This window comes from Chelonoidis abingdonii, chromosome 2, assembly GCF_003597395.2.
Source record: "Chelonoidis abingdonii isolate Lonesome George chromosome 2, CheloAbing_2.0, whole genome shotgun sequence".
In the NCBI taxonomy this organism is placed as follows: domain Eukaryota; kingdom Metazoa; phylum Chordata; order Testudines; family Testudinidae; genus Chelonoidis; species Chelonoidis abingdonii.
Window position 1 is genome coordinate 53,410,990 of NC_133770.1, and position 17,885 is coordinate 53,428,874.

The 17,885-nt window shown below is 38.4% G+C and overlaps 1 protein-coding gene across 12 annotated transcripts in view; it reads left to right on the forward strand.

Annotated features, from left to right (window-relative positions):
- UMAD1 (UBAP1-MVB12-associated (UMA) domain containing 1) overlaps positions 1–17,885 on the forward strand; it is a 174,084-nt gene that overhangs the window by 135,336 nt on the left and 20,863 nt on the right. For 10 of the 12 annotated variants that reach the window (XR_012655214.1, XM_075062367.1, XM_032780100.2 and 7 more), the window contains one exon: positions 13,318–13,532. Coding sequence is in view for 11 of the 12 variants with exons in the window: in XM_075062367.1 (XP_074918468.1) it covers positions 13,318–13,532 (215 nt within the window). In the remaining variant the exon portion in view is untranslated. Of the gene's footprint in view, positions 1–13,317; positions 15,004–17,885 lie in introns of those variants that run through there. The other 2 variants (XM_075062372.1, XM_075062371.1) reach the window with 1 other exon arrangement.

Consider the following 17,885-nt stretch of genomic DNA (forward strand, 5'->3'; position numbering starts at 1 on the left):
CACTCTCAGTCTTCTTTGAGTCATCTTCTATCTTCCTGCGGTTCCAAAGTCTACCTATCTCCATTGTCTCTTCCCTCTTCTTGGAAGACTCGCTATTTTCTCTTCTTCCTTTCCCTGCCTGCCTCTCTCCTTCATTTGGAACTCAGCAAACTTATTCCTCAGCTCTATTTCTTCTTCACTAGTGGGTCTTTTCCTCTGCCTTGTTCTGGTAGACACATGCTTCCATGGACCACTTTTCTTCATCAAGCAGCCTTACCCTCACAGTTTTCTTATCCAGAATGCATCTGCAAGTCTCGGGTTTTCCCTTCAGTTGCCTCTCTCCTTTCCTCTATCTGCTCAAATCCTCTTATAAATTCAGCCATAGTTTCTACCTCAGATTTTCTCTTCTGTCAGTTCTAGCAGGTGGCACTTCATTTGGATGAAGCACTTGTCAGGTACACTTTCTAGAATAATGTACACCCCACAGCTTCCACAATCCAGTCATCTTCAGTATTTGTTCCATTTTTTGGGTTACTGCCATAGCTTTCCCTCTCTAAACTCCTGACATGAAAAAACACACATGTACATCCTCCCCCAAACACCCCTGATAAAATCCTCTTTTTACTGGCAGAAAACAGGCCAGTGACATTGACCACAAACATTATTTCCTCTAAGCAGTTATGAAAGGATAAAGCACCTGGTCTTGACAGTTTTTCAGCAGAATTGTTCGAGTGGAGGTCCAAATTTAGTTCACTGTCTTCATAGCATTGTCTTCAGTTTGAGAAACCAGTTACATTTCAGAAGATTGGAAAAAGGGCTGCATCATCCTTTTTTTTAAGGAGCGCATAGGTGAATGATGCTGCTCTCTGTCCCAAGGCAGGTGTTTATGCTTATACTACTGAACCAAATAAAATACTGTCTCAACTCTAAAATGAGAGCTAACCAGTGTGGTTTCTGCACAGGTCACTTATAGAATGTTATTGAAAAACTATTAGAGTAGCTAAAGAAGGAAGGTAACATAGCATTTATGGACTTTATGGTCGCTTTTTACTCAGTGCGTTAGTCAGCACTGTGGATACTGCTACTCACAGTATGGGATGCATGAGGACTTAATGTTCGTAGTGGAGGAAATGTTTCATGGTACATTTAGGTGTGTGCGGGTGTAGCAGTGTGTGCCCTGCACCTGCCTCCATCACAGAAACTGTTTCTGATTCTACTGGTAGTGTATCCACCATTTATTTATTTCAGTTCCCTCCATCGACATGTTTACAGTCCTGTGCAGCAGTACTATTTACAGTATCACCTGTGCTTTAGGCCCTCTCTTCTGGACCTGAGAGGAGCAGAGGTCTTTCCTTCCCTGAGGCCTCTGTGAGACTGGGCTCAGCTAGCCCTCTTACTCTTCCCCTTGGTACTTCCTTCTTGAGTCTTTTCATCTGTCTTGAGGTGAGTGGCTGATTGGCTCATTAGCTCACCAAGCCTACCAGCCTGATTAGCTAATTACCTTTCATTACCCCAGGCAGCTTTCTCTGGGGGAACTAATTGATGTCAGAGTGATCAGAGTGCAGGCTCACCTATTAACTGCCTGTACTTTGCCAAAGAGGTTTAAATCTTTGTATTACAGACTGGTTTTCAGTAGAATTGGGAATATGCCAGTGATGTTTTCTCTGACTTACATTATTTAATGGTCTAATAAACTATCGGGTGACAAAGTAGGAAGTGTGATATTAAATATTCGTCTTTAGAGGATCTTGAGCATTCAGATGATATTGCCTTACTTGGAGAGACTACTGACCAACTACACCTAATGCTGGAAGAGCTTCAAAAAACTGCAGAACCTATGGGACTTAAGATCAAAGGTGATAGAAACAAAGCTATGTGTGCCTCCTATAAAATAGAAACAAATGACCTGCAAACTCTGCCTGTAGATAGCAATGATATTGAATGAGTGGTAGGTTTATCTGTCGCGTGTAGCTGGTTGACAGCAAGAGGTTCTATGTCCAAAGCAGTCACGTCAGATCAGTCTTGTGTCAGTGCTATTTCAGCATCTTCAAAGGCCTTTGTTGAGGTGGCACCATGTTTGTGTGACAGCTAAGATATGAGTGTTCAAAGCAGTAGTGATGACAATTCTGTTATATGGAGCTGAAATGTGGCTGTTAAAAACAGCGGAGGAGAGGAAACGAAAGAGTTTTTGGTGTCAGAAGTTGACGTGTTCTTAACATCAGTTGGTTTGACTTTGTCATCAACAAGGTGATACTTGGATGATCCTGGCAAGTTGTAGTCTTGCATCAGTTAAGAGCAAGACGACTTCAATGATGGGGTCAAGTCCAACATGCAGAAGAAGATATGCTTTTATAGAAGGTTTATAGAGTCGAGATGGAAAGAAGTAGAGCATGAGGCGAACCCCATTGGAAAATGCAATTTTGAGGGATTTAAGAAATCTAAATCTCATATTTTGATTCTTGCAGAAGGAAGAAAACTTGCAAGGGATTTTTCAAGATGGAGGTCCATTCTGTGCACCACCATGACTCTAGCATAGCCATATGAATCTGCCACTTCTGATCTTTAAATTTAATTTGGAGTGGATTTTTTTCTTTTGATGCCCTTAATTTTAACTGTTAGCATTATTCACAGGGGGTTGCCTTATGATTTTGTCTCTCTCCCTAGGATGCTATATCAAGTTGCAGTAAAGCACTGAGACTTTTGTGTCTGTTTTATTAATGTTGCCATTTTTAATAACGTTGTTAGTGTAAATCCCAGACATGATGGTATGAGTCCTGAAACAGTGTCTATCAGTACCTATCAAATAATCGTTTGATATCTTCTGCCTTTCTTTTGGCCTCATGCAGCTCAAATTCTCAAAATTTTGATCCATATAACGAAATAGGGATCAGATAATTCTCAGGATACTTATGTTTTGAAAAGTTTGCTTGATGGGCTTTTCTTGTACTGTACAACATCATGAACCCAAATTGACCAGGAGTCAGTCAGTTAGATTTATCAGAACATGGTGGCTACTCGTTATATAACATTGATGTGTTTCTGGGTACTAAATAGTCTCAAGTCTCTATTTTTTTAAATTGTCTAAATTGAAAATGAAATAGAAATCAAATTAACTGCTATGTTAGGCTATGTTAGGCATCTAACATTTCAGGCCTCTCGTTTTGACCAACAAACTGATCAGGCCTTCTTTCATATTTAATATATCTAAATTGGGGAGGGCCAAATCAGTGGCAGAACTGGAAACAGAACCCAAATCTCTTGACCCAACTAAGCCACAATTCCTCTTATTTGAAGAATGTTTGATTGATCATATGCCTATTCCCTCTTTGTACACTCTGGTGTTCAGACATCAACACCAAGTAGAGGTTTTAGTCTAACTCCAAAGGTTATTCAGTCCAAATATGTGTGAAAGAAATGTTGTTTGAGGTACAATAGGATTTGCTTGGTGGAATATTGAAGACTTGTGTGTGCTGATCATTCTCTTCCAATTCCCTTTATGTTGCCACCTGCTGCACCTTTTCTCCCAGCACACACACACATTTTGTGTTGCATCTCTCCCTTTCTATGACACCGCTCTTTCATACTCCTCCTTGCATTGCCTCTTACCTGTATATGGCTAACTTTTTTGCATTTTAATTCAGAGTAATTTAAATTGTGGTTCTAATCTATAGTGACTAAAAACAGTAACATGGGAAGATTCCATTTTTAGTGTATCTTATTGATTCCATAACAGATTTGCTGAGTTTACAAATGAAATGTTTCTTCAAACTTGCTGAATCTTCACATAGGCAATTATGCGCAACAGAAAAAGGACCCAGTTTAGCTCTGATTCCAACTTGAGTGTAGAAGATTGGTAGATAAAAGGAAAGCATCTTTTTTATTTTTAAAATGAGCACATACGATATAGAATCAGTGAGACTCACTAAACATGGAATCTCGTAATGTTATGGATTTACATAGTGGCATTATGATATTTTCTGTCTTCTTATCTGTCAATTTCCTAATGGTTTCTAACATTGTGTAAGTTTTTTGGACTGCTGCTGCACATTGAGTGGATGTTTTCAGAGAACTATCCACAATAACTCCAAGATCTTTCTTAATATAGACACCATCATTTTTGTATGTATAGTTGGGATTATGTTTTCTAATGTGCATTACTTTGCATTTATCACCATTGAATTTCATCTGCCATTTTGTTGCCCAGTCACCCAGTTGTGTGAGGTCTCTTTGTAACTCTTTGAAGTCTGCTTTGGACTTAACTATTTTGAGTAATTTTGTATTGTGTGCAAATTTTGCCAGCTCAGCCTTTTCCAGGTCATTTATGAACATGTCAAATAGCACAGGTCCCAACAGAGATCTTTGAGGGATCCAGATATTTACCTCTGTCCACAGTGAAAGCTGACCTTTTATTCCTACCGTTTGTCTCCTATCTTTTAGCCACTTACTGATCCATGAGAGGATCTTCCCCCATAATTGTTTACTTTTCTTACAAGCCTTTGATGAGGGACCTTGTCAGAGGTTTTCTGAAAGTCCAAGTATACTGTATCAACTGGGTCACTCTCGTCCATATGCTTCTTGACACTCTCAGAGAATTCTAATAGATTGGTGAGGCATTGTTTCCCTTTACAAAAGGCCTGTTGACTCTTCCCCAACATATCATGTTCATCTATGTGTCTGATAATTCTGTTCTTTACTGTAGTTTCAACCAGTTTGCCTGGTACTGAAGTTAGGCTCTCTAGTCTGTAATTGCCAGGGTCACTTTTGGAGCCTTTTTAAAAAAAAAAATAAAAAAAAATCATAGGACATTAGTCATCCTCCAGTCATCTGGTACAGAGCCTGATTTAAGGGATAGGTTACATACCACAGTTAATAGGTCAGTAATTTCATATTTGAGTTCCTTCAGAACTCTTGGGCAAATACTATCAGGTCCTGGTGACTTATTACTGTTTAATTTAGCAATTTGTTTGAAAACCTCCCCCAATGACACCTCAGTCTGGGACAGTTCCTCAGATTTGTCACCTAAAAGGAATAGTTCAGATGTGGGAATCTCCCTCACATCTTCTTCAGTGAAGACCAATGCAAAGAATTAATTTAGCTTCTCCATAATGGCCTTGTCTTCCTTGAGTGCTCCTTTTGCATCTTGATCATCAAGTGGCCCCACTGATTGTTTAGCAAGCTTTCTGCTTCTGATATACTTTAAAAAATGTTGCTGTTAATTTTTGTGTCTTTTGCTAGTTGCTCTTCTAATTCTTTTTTGGCCTGCCTAATTTTACTTGCCAGAGTTAGTTCCTTTCTATTTTCCTCAGTAGGATTTGACTTCCAATTTTTAAAAGGGGATATAGTTTCTAATCACCTCTTTTACTCTGTTGTTCAGCCATGTTGGCATCTTTTTGGTCCCGCTACTTTTTTTTTTTTTTTTTAATTTGAGCTATACATACAATTTGAGCTTGCATTATGATTTTTAAAAGTTTCCATGCAGTTTTAGGCATTTCACTCTTGTGACTGTTCCTTTTAATTTTTTAAATGAAATGCTACTGTGGTGGGTTTCTCTGGTTTACCTCCTATTTCCCTCCCCACCCCTAAGGATGTTAAATTTAATTACATTATGGTCGCTATTACTGGGCAGTTCAGCTATATTCAGCTCTTCGACCAGATTCTGTGCGCCATTTAGGACTAAATCAAGAATGATCTCTCCCTTTGTGGGTTTCATGATTAGTTGCTCTAAGAAGCAGTCGTTAATAGTGTCTAGAAATTTTATCTCTGCAGTCCATCCTGAGCTGACATGTTCCCAGTCAATATCGGGATAGCTTAAATCCCCCATTGTTGTTGGGTTTTCTAATTTGTAGCACCTCTCCCTGAACATTTCACAGTAACTGTCATTATCCTGATCAGGTGGGCAGTAGTATAGTCCTACTGCTATACTCTTATTATTCAAGCATGGAATGTCTATCCATAGAGATTCTGTGGCAGGTACTGTTTGTTTCATGTAAGATTTATATTTGACTCTATTCTTTCTTTAACATATAGTCCTGCTCCCTCACCAGCATGACCTATTCTGTCATTCCATTATATTTGGTACTCTAGTATTACAGTGTCCCATTGATTATTATCATTCCACTAAGTTTCTGTGATACATATTATATCAATAGCCTCATTTAACAGTAGGCACTCAAGGTTCACTCGTCTTAGTATTTAGACTTCTCGCATTTGTATACAAGCACTTATTACATTTGTCAATATTTAGTTGTGTTTGCCTGTGTGTGATGTAGTTAGAAGGGACTCTCATTCATTTGTTTCTCTTTAGGTCCTGCCCTGTATTTTATCAGCTTCTGTCCTCTCCTCTTTACCAGGCTATATCCCCTTTAATAAATCCTTCCCTAAGGGATGTGTCTGTTGTAACTGTGTGCTCCTCTGCACAATCTGCTTTCCCCCCTGCCATTAGTTTAAAAACTCCTCTACCACCTTTTTAATTTTAATCTGGTTCTCTTTTGGCTTAGGAGGAGCCCCTCCTTCCTCTGTAGGCTCCTCCTTTCCCTAAATATTCCCTAGCTCCTAATAAACCTAAATTCCTCCTCTGAACTCATCTGTCTCATCTGTGTGTTGACACTGCAGTTCTGCCTGTGGGACTAGGGTGACCAGATGTCCTGATTTTATAGGGACAGTCCTGATTTTTGGATCTTTTTCTTATATAGGCTTCTATTACCCACCCCCCATCCCAATTTTTCAGTCTTGCACTCTGTTCACCCTATGTGGAACTTGCCCTGCACGTGGAACTGAAAGCATTTCAGAGAATGCTATCATGGAGGTCCTGGACTTTAGTCTCTTACCTAGCAGCCTAAATTTGGTCTTCAGGACCTCTCTTCTATCTTTCTGTATGTCATTGGCAACTGGCTCTTCCTCAGCCCTACACATAAGTCCATCTAGATGTCTTGAGAGGTCCACAACCTTTGCACCCATTCGGCAATTCACGATGCGGTTCTCCCCAGTCATCACAAACCCAACTATCTGTATTTCTAATAATCAAATCCCCCATTACTATTACCTGTCCTCCTAATAACAAGGGGTCCTGTCCCCTAGAGAAGTATCCTTAGTGTGAGAGGATACCATGACAGCATCTTGGAAGGAGGATCCCAACTCTGGGATTGTTTCCCTCTGCTCTAATTCGACGAACACTATTGCAAAACTCCCCTGTTTGCTGCTCCTGTTCGTTAACTCATGATGGTTAAACATTTTCCATACCTGTATACTGTGTATCTTTTCTTTCCTGTTCAAATGCCATCTATTTTATGCCTTTGATGTTGAAAAAAATATGTTGGCTCACTGATGAAGAAAAGGCCCCATTTATGTGAATTAATTCTGTGTAACCATTTCCTCCTGTAAATGTATTTGATGAAACGTAAATTGTTTGATATTCTGAATGCATTTAATTTATATTGTTTTAGTAGGATGATGTGCCACAATATGGCAGTGTTTTTTTTAGGAAAAGTCCAGTGTATATAATTTGAATGCATTGTATTTCAGAAATTGTGTAAACTGGATAAACACATTAGAAGTTTAAATGGAAACCAGTGTGACTAATATGGGATATCAAATTCTTCAGATTTGCTGCTGTAAATAATGTGGTCGAAGGATGCATGCATGAAAATATAAGCCATTTTATAACTTCAACTTTGATTGTATAATACAGTTTTGTAATGATATGCATATTGTAACCGGCTTGGTGATTTTAACAAACTGAAAAAGTGCTTTGTTAGAGAGTCCAGTTCTCTTTGTTGTGCTGCTGTAGTTGGCATAAAATCTGGGTGTTGAGGACATTATCCTAGGTGTTACTGTTATTTGTCCAGAGTCTAAGAGAGAGAGGAATGTATTTAATATTAAAGGACACTGTTAAGGTTCTGTGGCATAAAAATGTTCCTAGCTTTATAATAGTTGTATGTGGAAGATCTTACCTAATCTCTCTTGCATGCATTCTGATGCAACTTCTTAACTGCAGAGGACCATGATTACATGTACTGGGTACCCCAGACAACATAGGGGGGGAAAAAAAACATTTCTGAAATTGTGAACTATTCAGAGCTGAGACTTGTTTTCCTTATATGTGTGTACCATATCTAGTACATAAATGGGAACTACCATAAAACAAATACGATAAAGAATGGAGTTGCATTTTATACCAGATATCTGGATGTATTCGACCGTACTGAAGGGGTTAAAAAGTGCAAACGTGGGGCTGGATTTTCCAGTTGACTAAGTTCACTTTGTGCTGCTTACACAATGTAAAGTGAATTTACCCTTGTTTGAGAAATCCCCTGGGGACTTCCCCTGTGTAGGGATTATTTTCAACTAGTGTAAAGCCGGCAGTGGTGGCTTTATCATGCATTGCCACCACCACCACCTACACTGGAGCCCAGGATCCATTCCATCTGATTTTCTGCTGACAGAAGGTGTCATACCAGCAGTACAATGTAAAGAATCCCCCCTGCAGGTTTAAGTGATGCCAGGACCCAGTAGAGTGGAACTGGGGAACAGTGACCAGGTCTCTGTAAGCCCCCCTTTATCCACGGCACCTAACCTTAGCTTAGGTGTTGCAGAGAATTGATTCCCCCGAGACATTTATATCTCCACAACAGCAGGGGGTGGGAATTCTTTCAGCAAATTAGTGTGTTGTCAAGTATCAGAGGGGTAGCCATGTTAGTCTGGATCTGTAAAAAAAGCAGAGTTCTGTGGCACCTTATAGACTAACAGATGTATTGGAGCATGAGCTTTCGTGAGTGAATACCCACTTCGTCGGATGCATGCTGTGTGTTGTGTGACTCTCTCTAAACAAGCTAGTGAATGTGAACATCATAAAATAGTAAAAACACATACTTGTTTTCACTGAGGAGACTGTGTTCCAGTGGTACATGCACTGTCCCATCTCTGGTGTTGGCTCGCATTGTGACATTGGACAAGCACTTTACACATCTCTGAGCCTCAATTTACCCATATATAACTTGAGGCTGTCTCTCCATGGCATTGTTGAAGCCAGGGATCAGATTATCCCAGTAACAGGTTTGATGTCCCAGTATTTTTTCGTTCAGCTCCTATCTTTTACATGCTGCTTTGCTCCCAGCTATTCAGAGATATTCTTGCAATTCTGTTTTTACAAGTTAAATAGCATGCATATCTACGTAATACAGAAATACCTGACAAGGTGGATTTGGTGAATGACAATTGTGAGGATTGGAAGTATGATGAAAATGGGGTTTAAGAGTAAAATACTGTCAATTTATTTTCCTCCTAATCCAACCACTGGTTGAAGTAAATTAACAGTGGTTTTTTATTTTTTTTAAATCTTGCACTAACATTTCCAGTACTACCAATTTACACCTTTCACAGGCATTACATTTATTACATGGAAGAAGAGGAGATATGTAACTGTCTTTCTGTGTACCACATGCTTGTATTTTTCATCTTCTTTTAAACTAATTTTGGCACATAATGTTCTAATTTGCATTGTAAATTGAATTCATCCACTTTGTGGGAAAATTAGGATGTAAACAGGTGTTCTTAAGAGTGTAGTCTTCCAAACAAACGTAGGAGTCTAGGGATTTCTGATTATCATCTAGGCCATAGATCAAGACAGCAAATGAGGGCTCATTTTTCCATAGACAAGTGAGAAAAAATGTTATATGAAGACCCCTTATAACCAAACTCTTACAATACCACCTTTTCCTAACCTCCATTTACTGTGCTCTGACTCAGATCTGTGCTTGCCAGAATGAGGCTGATGTAATGCAAGCAGATACCAGCACCTCTAAAAAAGCCCAAATAGGACAGTTATCTGGAGAGATAAAGTGACTGTGATACTTGTGCAGGGTACAGTTTAAAGGTAAACATGCTTTTTTATTTAGAGGTTAGAAATTAAAGGCACAGATACCTGGTCTTTTATTGCTCCTTTTCTAAATTAAACTGAATTGTTAAACTAGTGTGCTTCCTTCTGATAATCAGAGTTCTCAGAAAAGGAAGTGTCTATATAGGCATGATAGTTTTATTTCAGTATGAATTCTTTTATCATGCAGAGCTTGAAAATCCACTTTCCTGTTTGCTCTCGGCAAGTAGGAAGCTTTCCCAGTGAGATGAACTGCTTTATAATCCAAGATTCCTTTTTAAAAAATTTTTTTTGCTGGCCTTGATAGTTGCAAAGATAACCATCCAAAATTGAATGGAGTATAAACCAGTGCAAGAATGTCTTACTGAGCTTGGAGATATACAGCTCCATTCTTTCAACTGTTCCTTGCAGCTTTGGAAACCTTCAGCAGAGTTGAAATTGAACATACTCTTTTTTTAATTAATTTTCACTGCTGTCACTTAGCTCCTAGAGGCAAAAGTAAAGAAACTGACCAGGACCTTGTCTGTTTCATTCTGGTAATCCTTCTCAAAACTATGAGCAACAGCACAAGCAGGTACTGAAGCTACTCACAAGAATGCAAAACCCAAACAGGGAGTCTGGGGATGGGATGAAGAATAAAAGAAACACATCCATTGTAGCATCTAGAAAGCAGAGTGGAGAGCTGAGTAGCAGACACACACAAACCCATATTGCAACAGCAAAGGGACTGGGTGAGGGTGGGTTAGACTAGCAGAAATCCAACCATAGGCATATTCTGTTGACAGGAGGCTCTAGAATGAGATGTGAGAAGAGAGAGAGAATATAGGGCCTTCAGCTTTGACCCCTGAGGCTGATATGAAAGAGGGAGACCACAACCTAAGTTCTAAGGTAGTCACCTAGAGTGAATCCCAGCAGCTGGGTGGAAGGTTCTCTTTTCACCTGGGCATTGTCTATGGACAGGGAACACCATCTTTTGTATCTATTCTGGTTACTAAGTTTGTTCATCTGGATGCTAGATCTCTCGTAAAATTTCCAAACCCAAGGTGAGTGTTCATATATATTCCGTGATTGTGGATTTTGTGCAGTAGATCCTAAGTTTTAAATGTCTAGCCTTTATCATTGCATTTGGAAGGCTTTCTTTACAAATCAAATGTAAGTGATGCAGCTTGAGGTCTTCAAACCACAATTTTGAGGATTTCAATAACTCAGTCATGGGTTAGGGGTTGTTATAAAAGTGGATGGGTAGGGTTCTGTGGCCTGCCTTGTGCAGGAGGTCAGACTAGATGATCATATTGGTCCCTTCTGACCTATGAGTCTATGATGGAGTACATCCTTCCTTATTCTGAAACAGTAGTTCTGAGAGGTCAGCATTTCCTTATTAATCTTAGCAGTGTGATGACTCTGAAACCTAATGAATTGTAAATGTTAACTCTTTCACTGCTGTCATTTTAGTAGACAGTTATTAGTGTTTGTTTATCCATCATTACTAGATGAGAGGCATCTATTTGCTATCAGATTGCTTCAAGACATCTCCAGTCCTACCCACAAGGGGAAAATGCCACCCTTTCCTATCCCCTTACCAAAAGACTCAACTGCCTCTTGTAATTTCCCGGAAACCAAAAGCCCGAACTATCCCCTGCCAAGCAGCCACACCCCTTAGCTTCTCCACAAGAACTATAGTTACGTGCAGATGACACACAAATCTAGCATTGCGCATCTTAGCTTTATGACTCCCTTTAAAGTTAATGGGAGTCATGCATCTAAAAACTTGTCCAACTGTTTGAAAATGTATGTTCACGCTGATCATATAACTTTACATGCCTTCCTTAATAATAAAAATATTCTTTAAGTTTTTCTATATTTGCATTTACTTGTATATGAGACTGGTTTAAAGGAGTAAACATGGGGCTGGGAATCGAATTTCTGAGTTCTGTTCTATGCCCTTCTATCACTAACTGGATTTGAACAAGTCACTTAACGTCTTTCTCTGTATGTTTGCCCTTCTGTAGAATGGAGATACAGTAATCACTTAGCTCGCAGAGATGCTGTGAATTATTAACAAATGTTTGTACAGTGCTTTAAAGATATAAATAGCAATATAATATTTACCTCCTGTAGAGTATTTTTCATCCATAGATCTCAAAGTGCTTTCCAAACGAAGGATGGTTTAGTGTCTCTGTTTTTAATATGGCAAAACCATAGGATAGAACAGTGGTTCTCAAACTCTTTTTTTCCGCAGATCACTTGAAAATTGCTGAGGGTCTCAGCAGACCACTTAATGATCTTTCCAAATGTTGTTTGTACTGTTTGCTAACTATTGTAAAGCACTAAAAGTGCTATATAAAAAAGCTTAATTAATGTGTTTTGTCCTACAAATAAAAGCACACAACTCATATTTTAATACCAGTAGTCTTACCTTTCTAATGTGGCAGATGTGCTGTCCCTTCTCCACCGTGGTAGCCCCCGAGCTGGGGGTGGGGGTCTCCCCTTCTCTCCCTTACCACGGCACCCCTGAGCTGGGGCTGAGAAGGGGGAGGGGTCTCTTTCTGTCTCCCCCACCATGGCAGTCCCCAAGCAGGGGCTGGAAAGGAAAGCTGTTTCTCCTCAGCAGCCCCAGCCCTGGAGCTGGAGAAAGTTGCCTCTTTCTCAGGCTGCCGCAGCCCTGCACATCCTAAATTCACCCCACCCCCTCTTCTCACCCCACTTCCCCCTCCCACCTACTCCCTATTCCCCCCAAGGCCACGCTTCACCTTACATGTGCTTCTTCTCCAGGGTCTAGGCACCTAATTAGTAGAGCCATGCCAGCACGGCTCCACTAATTAGGTGGCTGGCCCCTCATTCTCTCATGTGCGGCCACCCAGGTGCAAACCACCTGAAAGGAACAGTCTGAGGACCATAGTTTGAGATAGAGATTGTGATTTATCCAAGGTGTCAGAACAGGTCAGGACTCAAGTCTCCCCTAATCTAGTACGCTATCTAATGGACTATATAATTTGTTTAATCTGCATAGCAGGATTTTGAAGTAAATTCCCCAGATTTTTCTTTTTATCAGTGCTTGCTCCATAATCTATGATGGTCACATTGTGCAAAAAGTGTTAGTGCATGTAACAAGAAAAACAAACAATAACTTTGTGGTCATTACAGGCACAGCCAACCAGTTGGGCAATTTCTGTTTTAAATTAGTCTACATTGGTATATTTATCAATCAGTGTTCACAATTGTATAGTAGGATTATGTGGCCAGAAAAACTGCCATTATTCATTCAGAAAAATCCATTGTTATTACAGCCTTGGCTAAACTAAGCTTGACTCAAGGAATTGCCATGGTATGCATTAAGAATTCAATTGTAGTCTACCCCAACCAAGCACCACTACTGCATATTATAAATAGGTCGTCATGTTTTCAAGTGTGAAGTTTAAACTTTGTAATTTGTCATGTCTAAATTATTGTTCCTTTGTTTTCTTTAGCCAAATACAGAAAAACATTCACATTTGACTGTAGTGGGTGCTGAGGAGGGAAATGAAACAAGTCAACATTTGGAAAGCAATCATTTCATGTCAGAGTTCCTCAATGATGTACCCTTCACCCTAGCACCCCATGTGCTAGCAGTACAGGACATCTCTAATGGCCTTCCAGACCAGTTGCTCTCCTACAACATCAGTGATAATTTATCAAGATTTTGGTATGATTTTACACTTGAAAATTCAGTACTTTGTGATTTGTAATATGTCCTTATCTTTCTGTCCCTTTGAATGTGCACCGTGACAACTTGAAGATAATTACACAAATATTTTGTTTTGTAACTTAACTGCTTAAATGTTTTTGTAGTATGCCATTTATATAACACATGCATAAAAACTAAAATAATTAAACTCTCATACTGTTTTATTCCTTAACATATCATCTTATATTACACTTAAGTAACTTATCAGAAATACTGAATTTGTTCCTAAAATAGTCAAGCAGAACTATTAAGTTTTGTTTAATCCTGAGTAAGAGATCCATCTGTTAATACATTAATTGGTGACTGTCAATGAGTGGACTGTAAATGCACACATTTCATTATTCTTACCTGTGATGTCATGGACTTCTGCAGCATTTGATATTTTACTCTGATGCCACAAATGCAAAACCTGTTGTGCATATTTCTTTTTAGACTATCTTTGCTTTTTCCAGGGATGGAAATGAATGCCGATTGTAAATGAAGTCATGCTATTTTGCATTACAATAGGCAACTGATGCTCCAATCTCAAATGCCGCGTTTTAAACTTCTGAGGAAAGTTTACAGGTTTAACTTTGTTAGTATGACTGAGTAGATTTTACTATACTCAAAACGAAAAGCTAGTCAGCTTCTCCTTTTTTCCAGTAGACCTTGCTGTTCATCTTACCAGGTCACTTCGGTCTCTTTCTCTGTCTTTCTCAAGGGTTTTCTCTCTAACTGCCCTGCATTTGCTGTTTTTTCTCGTTGTCACATGTGTTCCTGGTTTATGCATAGATCAGTTTTTCCTTTTTAACCTTTGTGCCCCCTAAAGAAAGAAATCTCAGGATATGTACTTTTAATGGCCATACCCTTGTGTTTTTTTTAATTGTGGCCCAAAGATACAGATGGCAGTGTTTAACTACTACAAAACATTAAATTGTTCCATACCCAACTAAATACCTAAAAATTCATTTCAAGCCTTGAATATGCATATTTTATTATAGCTAAAACCTAACTAAATTGCTGTTGCCCAGTGAACTGCTCACTGAAGTCTTTTGTGGGTTGTGTGAAGAATTCTCTGTGCCATATGCAAGATTAAATTTGTTTTGACTATCGGGAAAAAAATATATTTACTGTGCCAACTGTAAGTGGGTATTTTCATAAGAAATGTGTGACATAGGATATTTAAAAACATACATACAGATTTTCACATCTGTGTGCTTTTAAGAAGTTTGGGATAATAAATACCACAAATGATAGAGACGCTATGTTGTAAGTACATTTTGGTTTGTTAAATGATCATATTTTCTCAGATTTTTTTTCTGGAAAACCTACGCATTTCATTAGTTTGTTTGCAGTCTGTATCTGTTAAGTTTATAAATATGCTTTGAGCTACTTGTTTTCAGGGAAAGTATCTATTGCAGTTAAATAAAAGCTGTGGTTAAATAATGTATTAACATGGTGGGTCTTTTTAAACATATAAGAGAATGCCATTATTATCTAATCCTTACATACATAGTACATTGCAGTCAGGATTATCCCAACAACAGGGGAGATACTGAATAAGTTTGGATAACCAAGAGAATTTTCAGTACCACTAATAAATATCAGGGCTATGACTTTTTATTTTTAAAGAAAATGGAGTTTCACATAAGGGACATTATGAATAATGTAGTTTATACTATATTTTCTGTGTTGTGTCCAGAGATTCCAGTGGCACATCTGGCACTGATGACACTGTATTCTAAGGTTACCTTTTGTGATCCAAGAAGTGTTAAGATTTTACAGAGAAGGAAAACAGATTTTTAATAAGTTGGTTAGAACCTATTTCTGTGCTGAATCCCCTGGCTAGTGGGGGATGTTAATTAAGTTCTGGTTTTCAATGCTAAACTCAACTCTCATGTTTCTTTTGCATTTAACGTTTAAACTTCTACCTATTTTGAAAATGGCATATTCCTGTTCATATTGTTTTTCATCCCATAACTGATATTTGTCCTCAACTCAGCCATTCCAAGAGCAGAATTGCAAAACAGAGATGAGTATCCAACAAACCCATAGAACTGGTTCTTTTCACATTAGTAGACTTGTAAATACACTTTTTCCACTTGCTTATAAGATATTTTATTAAATTAAAACATTCCTTACTAGAATCCTGCTCTCAAATGCTCACAGACCAGTAAGGCTCTATATGCATAGAAAAAGAGCAGATGAGCACAAGAGAGGAAAGTACACAACCACGACATGAAATACAGCTAGTAGGTCAAACATTTCACCTACAGCCATAACAGTATCTCTTTGGGAGGGTAAAATTTACATACAACAAACCTGCTAGCAATATTCCTCATTACCCAATCTCTAAAAAGCCTGGGGGCTCAAATCACTCTCTTGCTTGACATCATCCACAAAAAGTGTATACAGAATCCTAATGGTATCCAGACAGTCAAAGTGAATTTTCCCACTGGGAGATGGAAAATACATCCCAAAAAAAATCTATTAGGAAATCATTCGATTTATGTGCATTAGCTCCTGAACACTTGCCCACTACTAACATGATGACGACACTACATCATTAGAAAATTAAATGCTTTAGAATATAGCTGTTTCCATTCAAATCTTAGTCTGAAGAGAGTGATACATATTTATGTATGTGCTTAATGACCATACATGTCAAGTGGTTAGTAGATGGATGTATATACATTGGAATACATTTGTATTAGTCACTGATTTGTCAATTTAACAAATAACTGAACTCCTTTATACAGTGTGGCTTGAATATTTATTTGGCCATAAATGAAGAAATTTAATTTAAAGCAGCGTACAAAAATAATCATTTTTAATAATTTCTAAGCAGAGATGGTTAATAACATATTTTAAGTGTCATAAGTTATCATAGGTGCTCTATTACCCGTTCAGTATAAAAAAATTCTGGAACAATTCAAAATGATATATATGTATTATGTATCTGAGCTGATTTTTGATAGCTTTGAAGTTTTTCATTTACAGTACCAATAATCTCTCAAGAGAAATGGAGTTGTCATCTCAAAAGCTAATGTTTATAGACATTTAGGGTCTGATCCTGTTTCACTGGAGAAAATGGAAGCTTTTCCATTGACTTCAGTAGGTGCAGTAACAGGCCTTTACTGTTTAGTAAACAGTTTACCCAGACAGAGTCCCTTTTGTTTCTTGTCAGGGGAGGTTTTGAGTGTCATCTATAGTTAACAAACCTCATTTTGCAAGGGATGTCCTCTATAATGTGTGATGGCTTCCTTATGAATATTTTGTTATAAATCAAACTTAACAAAACATCTTTTATTTCATCTGAAAAAGATGTGACTAAGTCTTCGGAAAGGCCTAATTTTAAAATGTAGGAAAAAAGAGCAAAGTCCACATGTTCAGTGGTAAATCAAAGAATAATTGCATCCAGAACAGCCCGACAGCAGGCTGATCATGAACCAGCCCCTACAAACAGCTCTAGAGCGACAAGCAAAACCAGAAATGGAACTAGATAATAGGGTGTGCAAGAAATCTGCCAAGAAGACAGCCACAGGCACAGTTACTGCTGTTTCCTGGAAAGTACAATCTGAAGCTTGACATCTCAGTGCTGCAGTTTCCAAGTTTATCCTTTGTGTGACTACAGGTGTAGGCTTTGGTCCTGGAACAAATATAAAAAGGAGGAGGAAAAGAGCATATTGAAGAGTGTAATTACTAGTGTTTCAGACTGATATACAATTTATATATCGTTTATTTTTTAATTTCATGGATACCAAGCAAATTGATGAAAAAAATGTAAATTCTTAAAAGAGCTACAATGTTTTTATCCAGGAGGACTGTGCTGTTTGCACAAAAGACTAGAATGTATATCAGAGAAACAATTTGTTGTGAATTAAACGTCTGACAGTCATGCTTTGGGTTTTCATTTCTCTCTACACCTAGTATGGGGAAGAATCAGACCTGAAACTATGGGGATATAAGCCCTTTCCTTCATAGGAAGCTACAGATTGTTCCACCCATTCAGCAGCAACAAAGCAATTCCAAATTCCCAGGGTTTTTTGGGGTGGGGATGGGGAATAGTTCCTGTCTGCACCCCCACTCAAGCACTGCCAGATATAGTGATATTACATTAACAAGGTAGCAAAATTAAAAGTATAACTTTTTTAAGTTCTTAAGATATTGACCAAACTATTAAAGAGGAACTTCCCCCTTTATAAACCATTTCAAAGGAAGGTGGTTCTGGCATGCTTTAGCAGGGAAGAAGGCTTAACGGATAAGCAAAGGACTACAAAAAGCAAAGCATGTTGAATGCCTCTCCATTTCTGTATCTATCCTAGGTCCTTA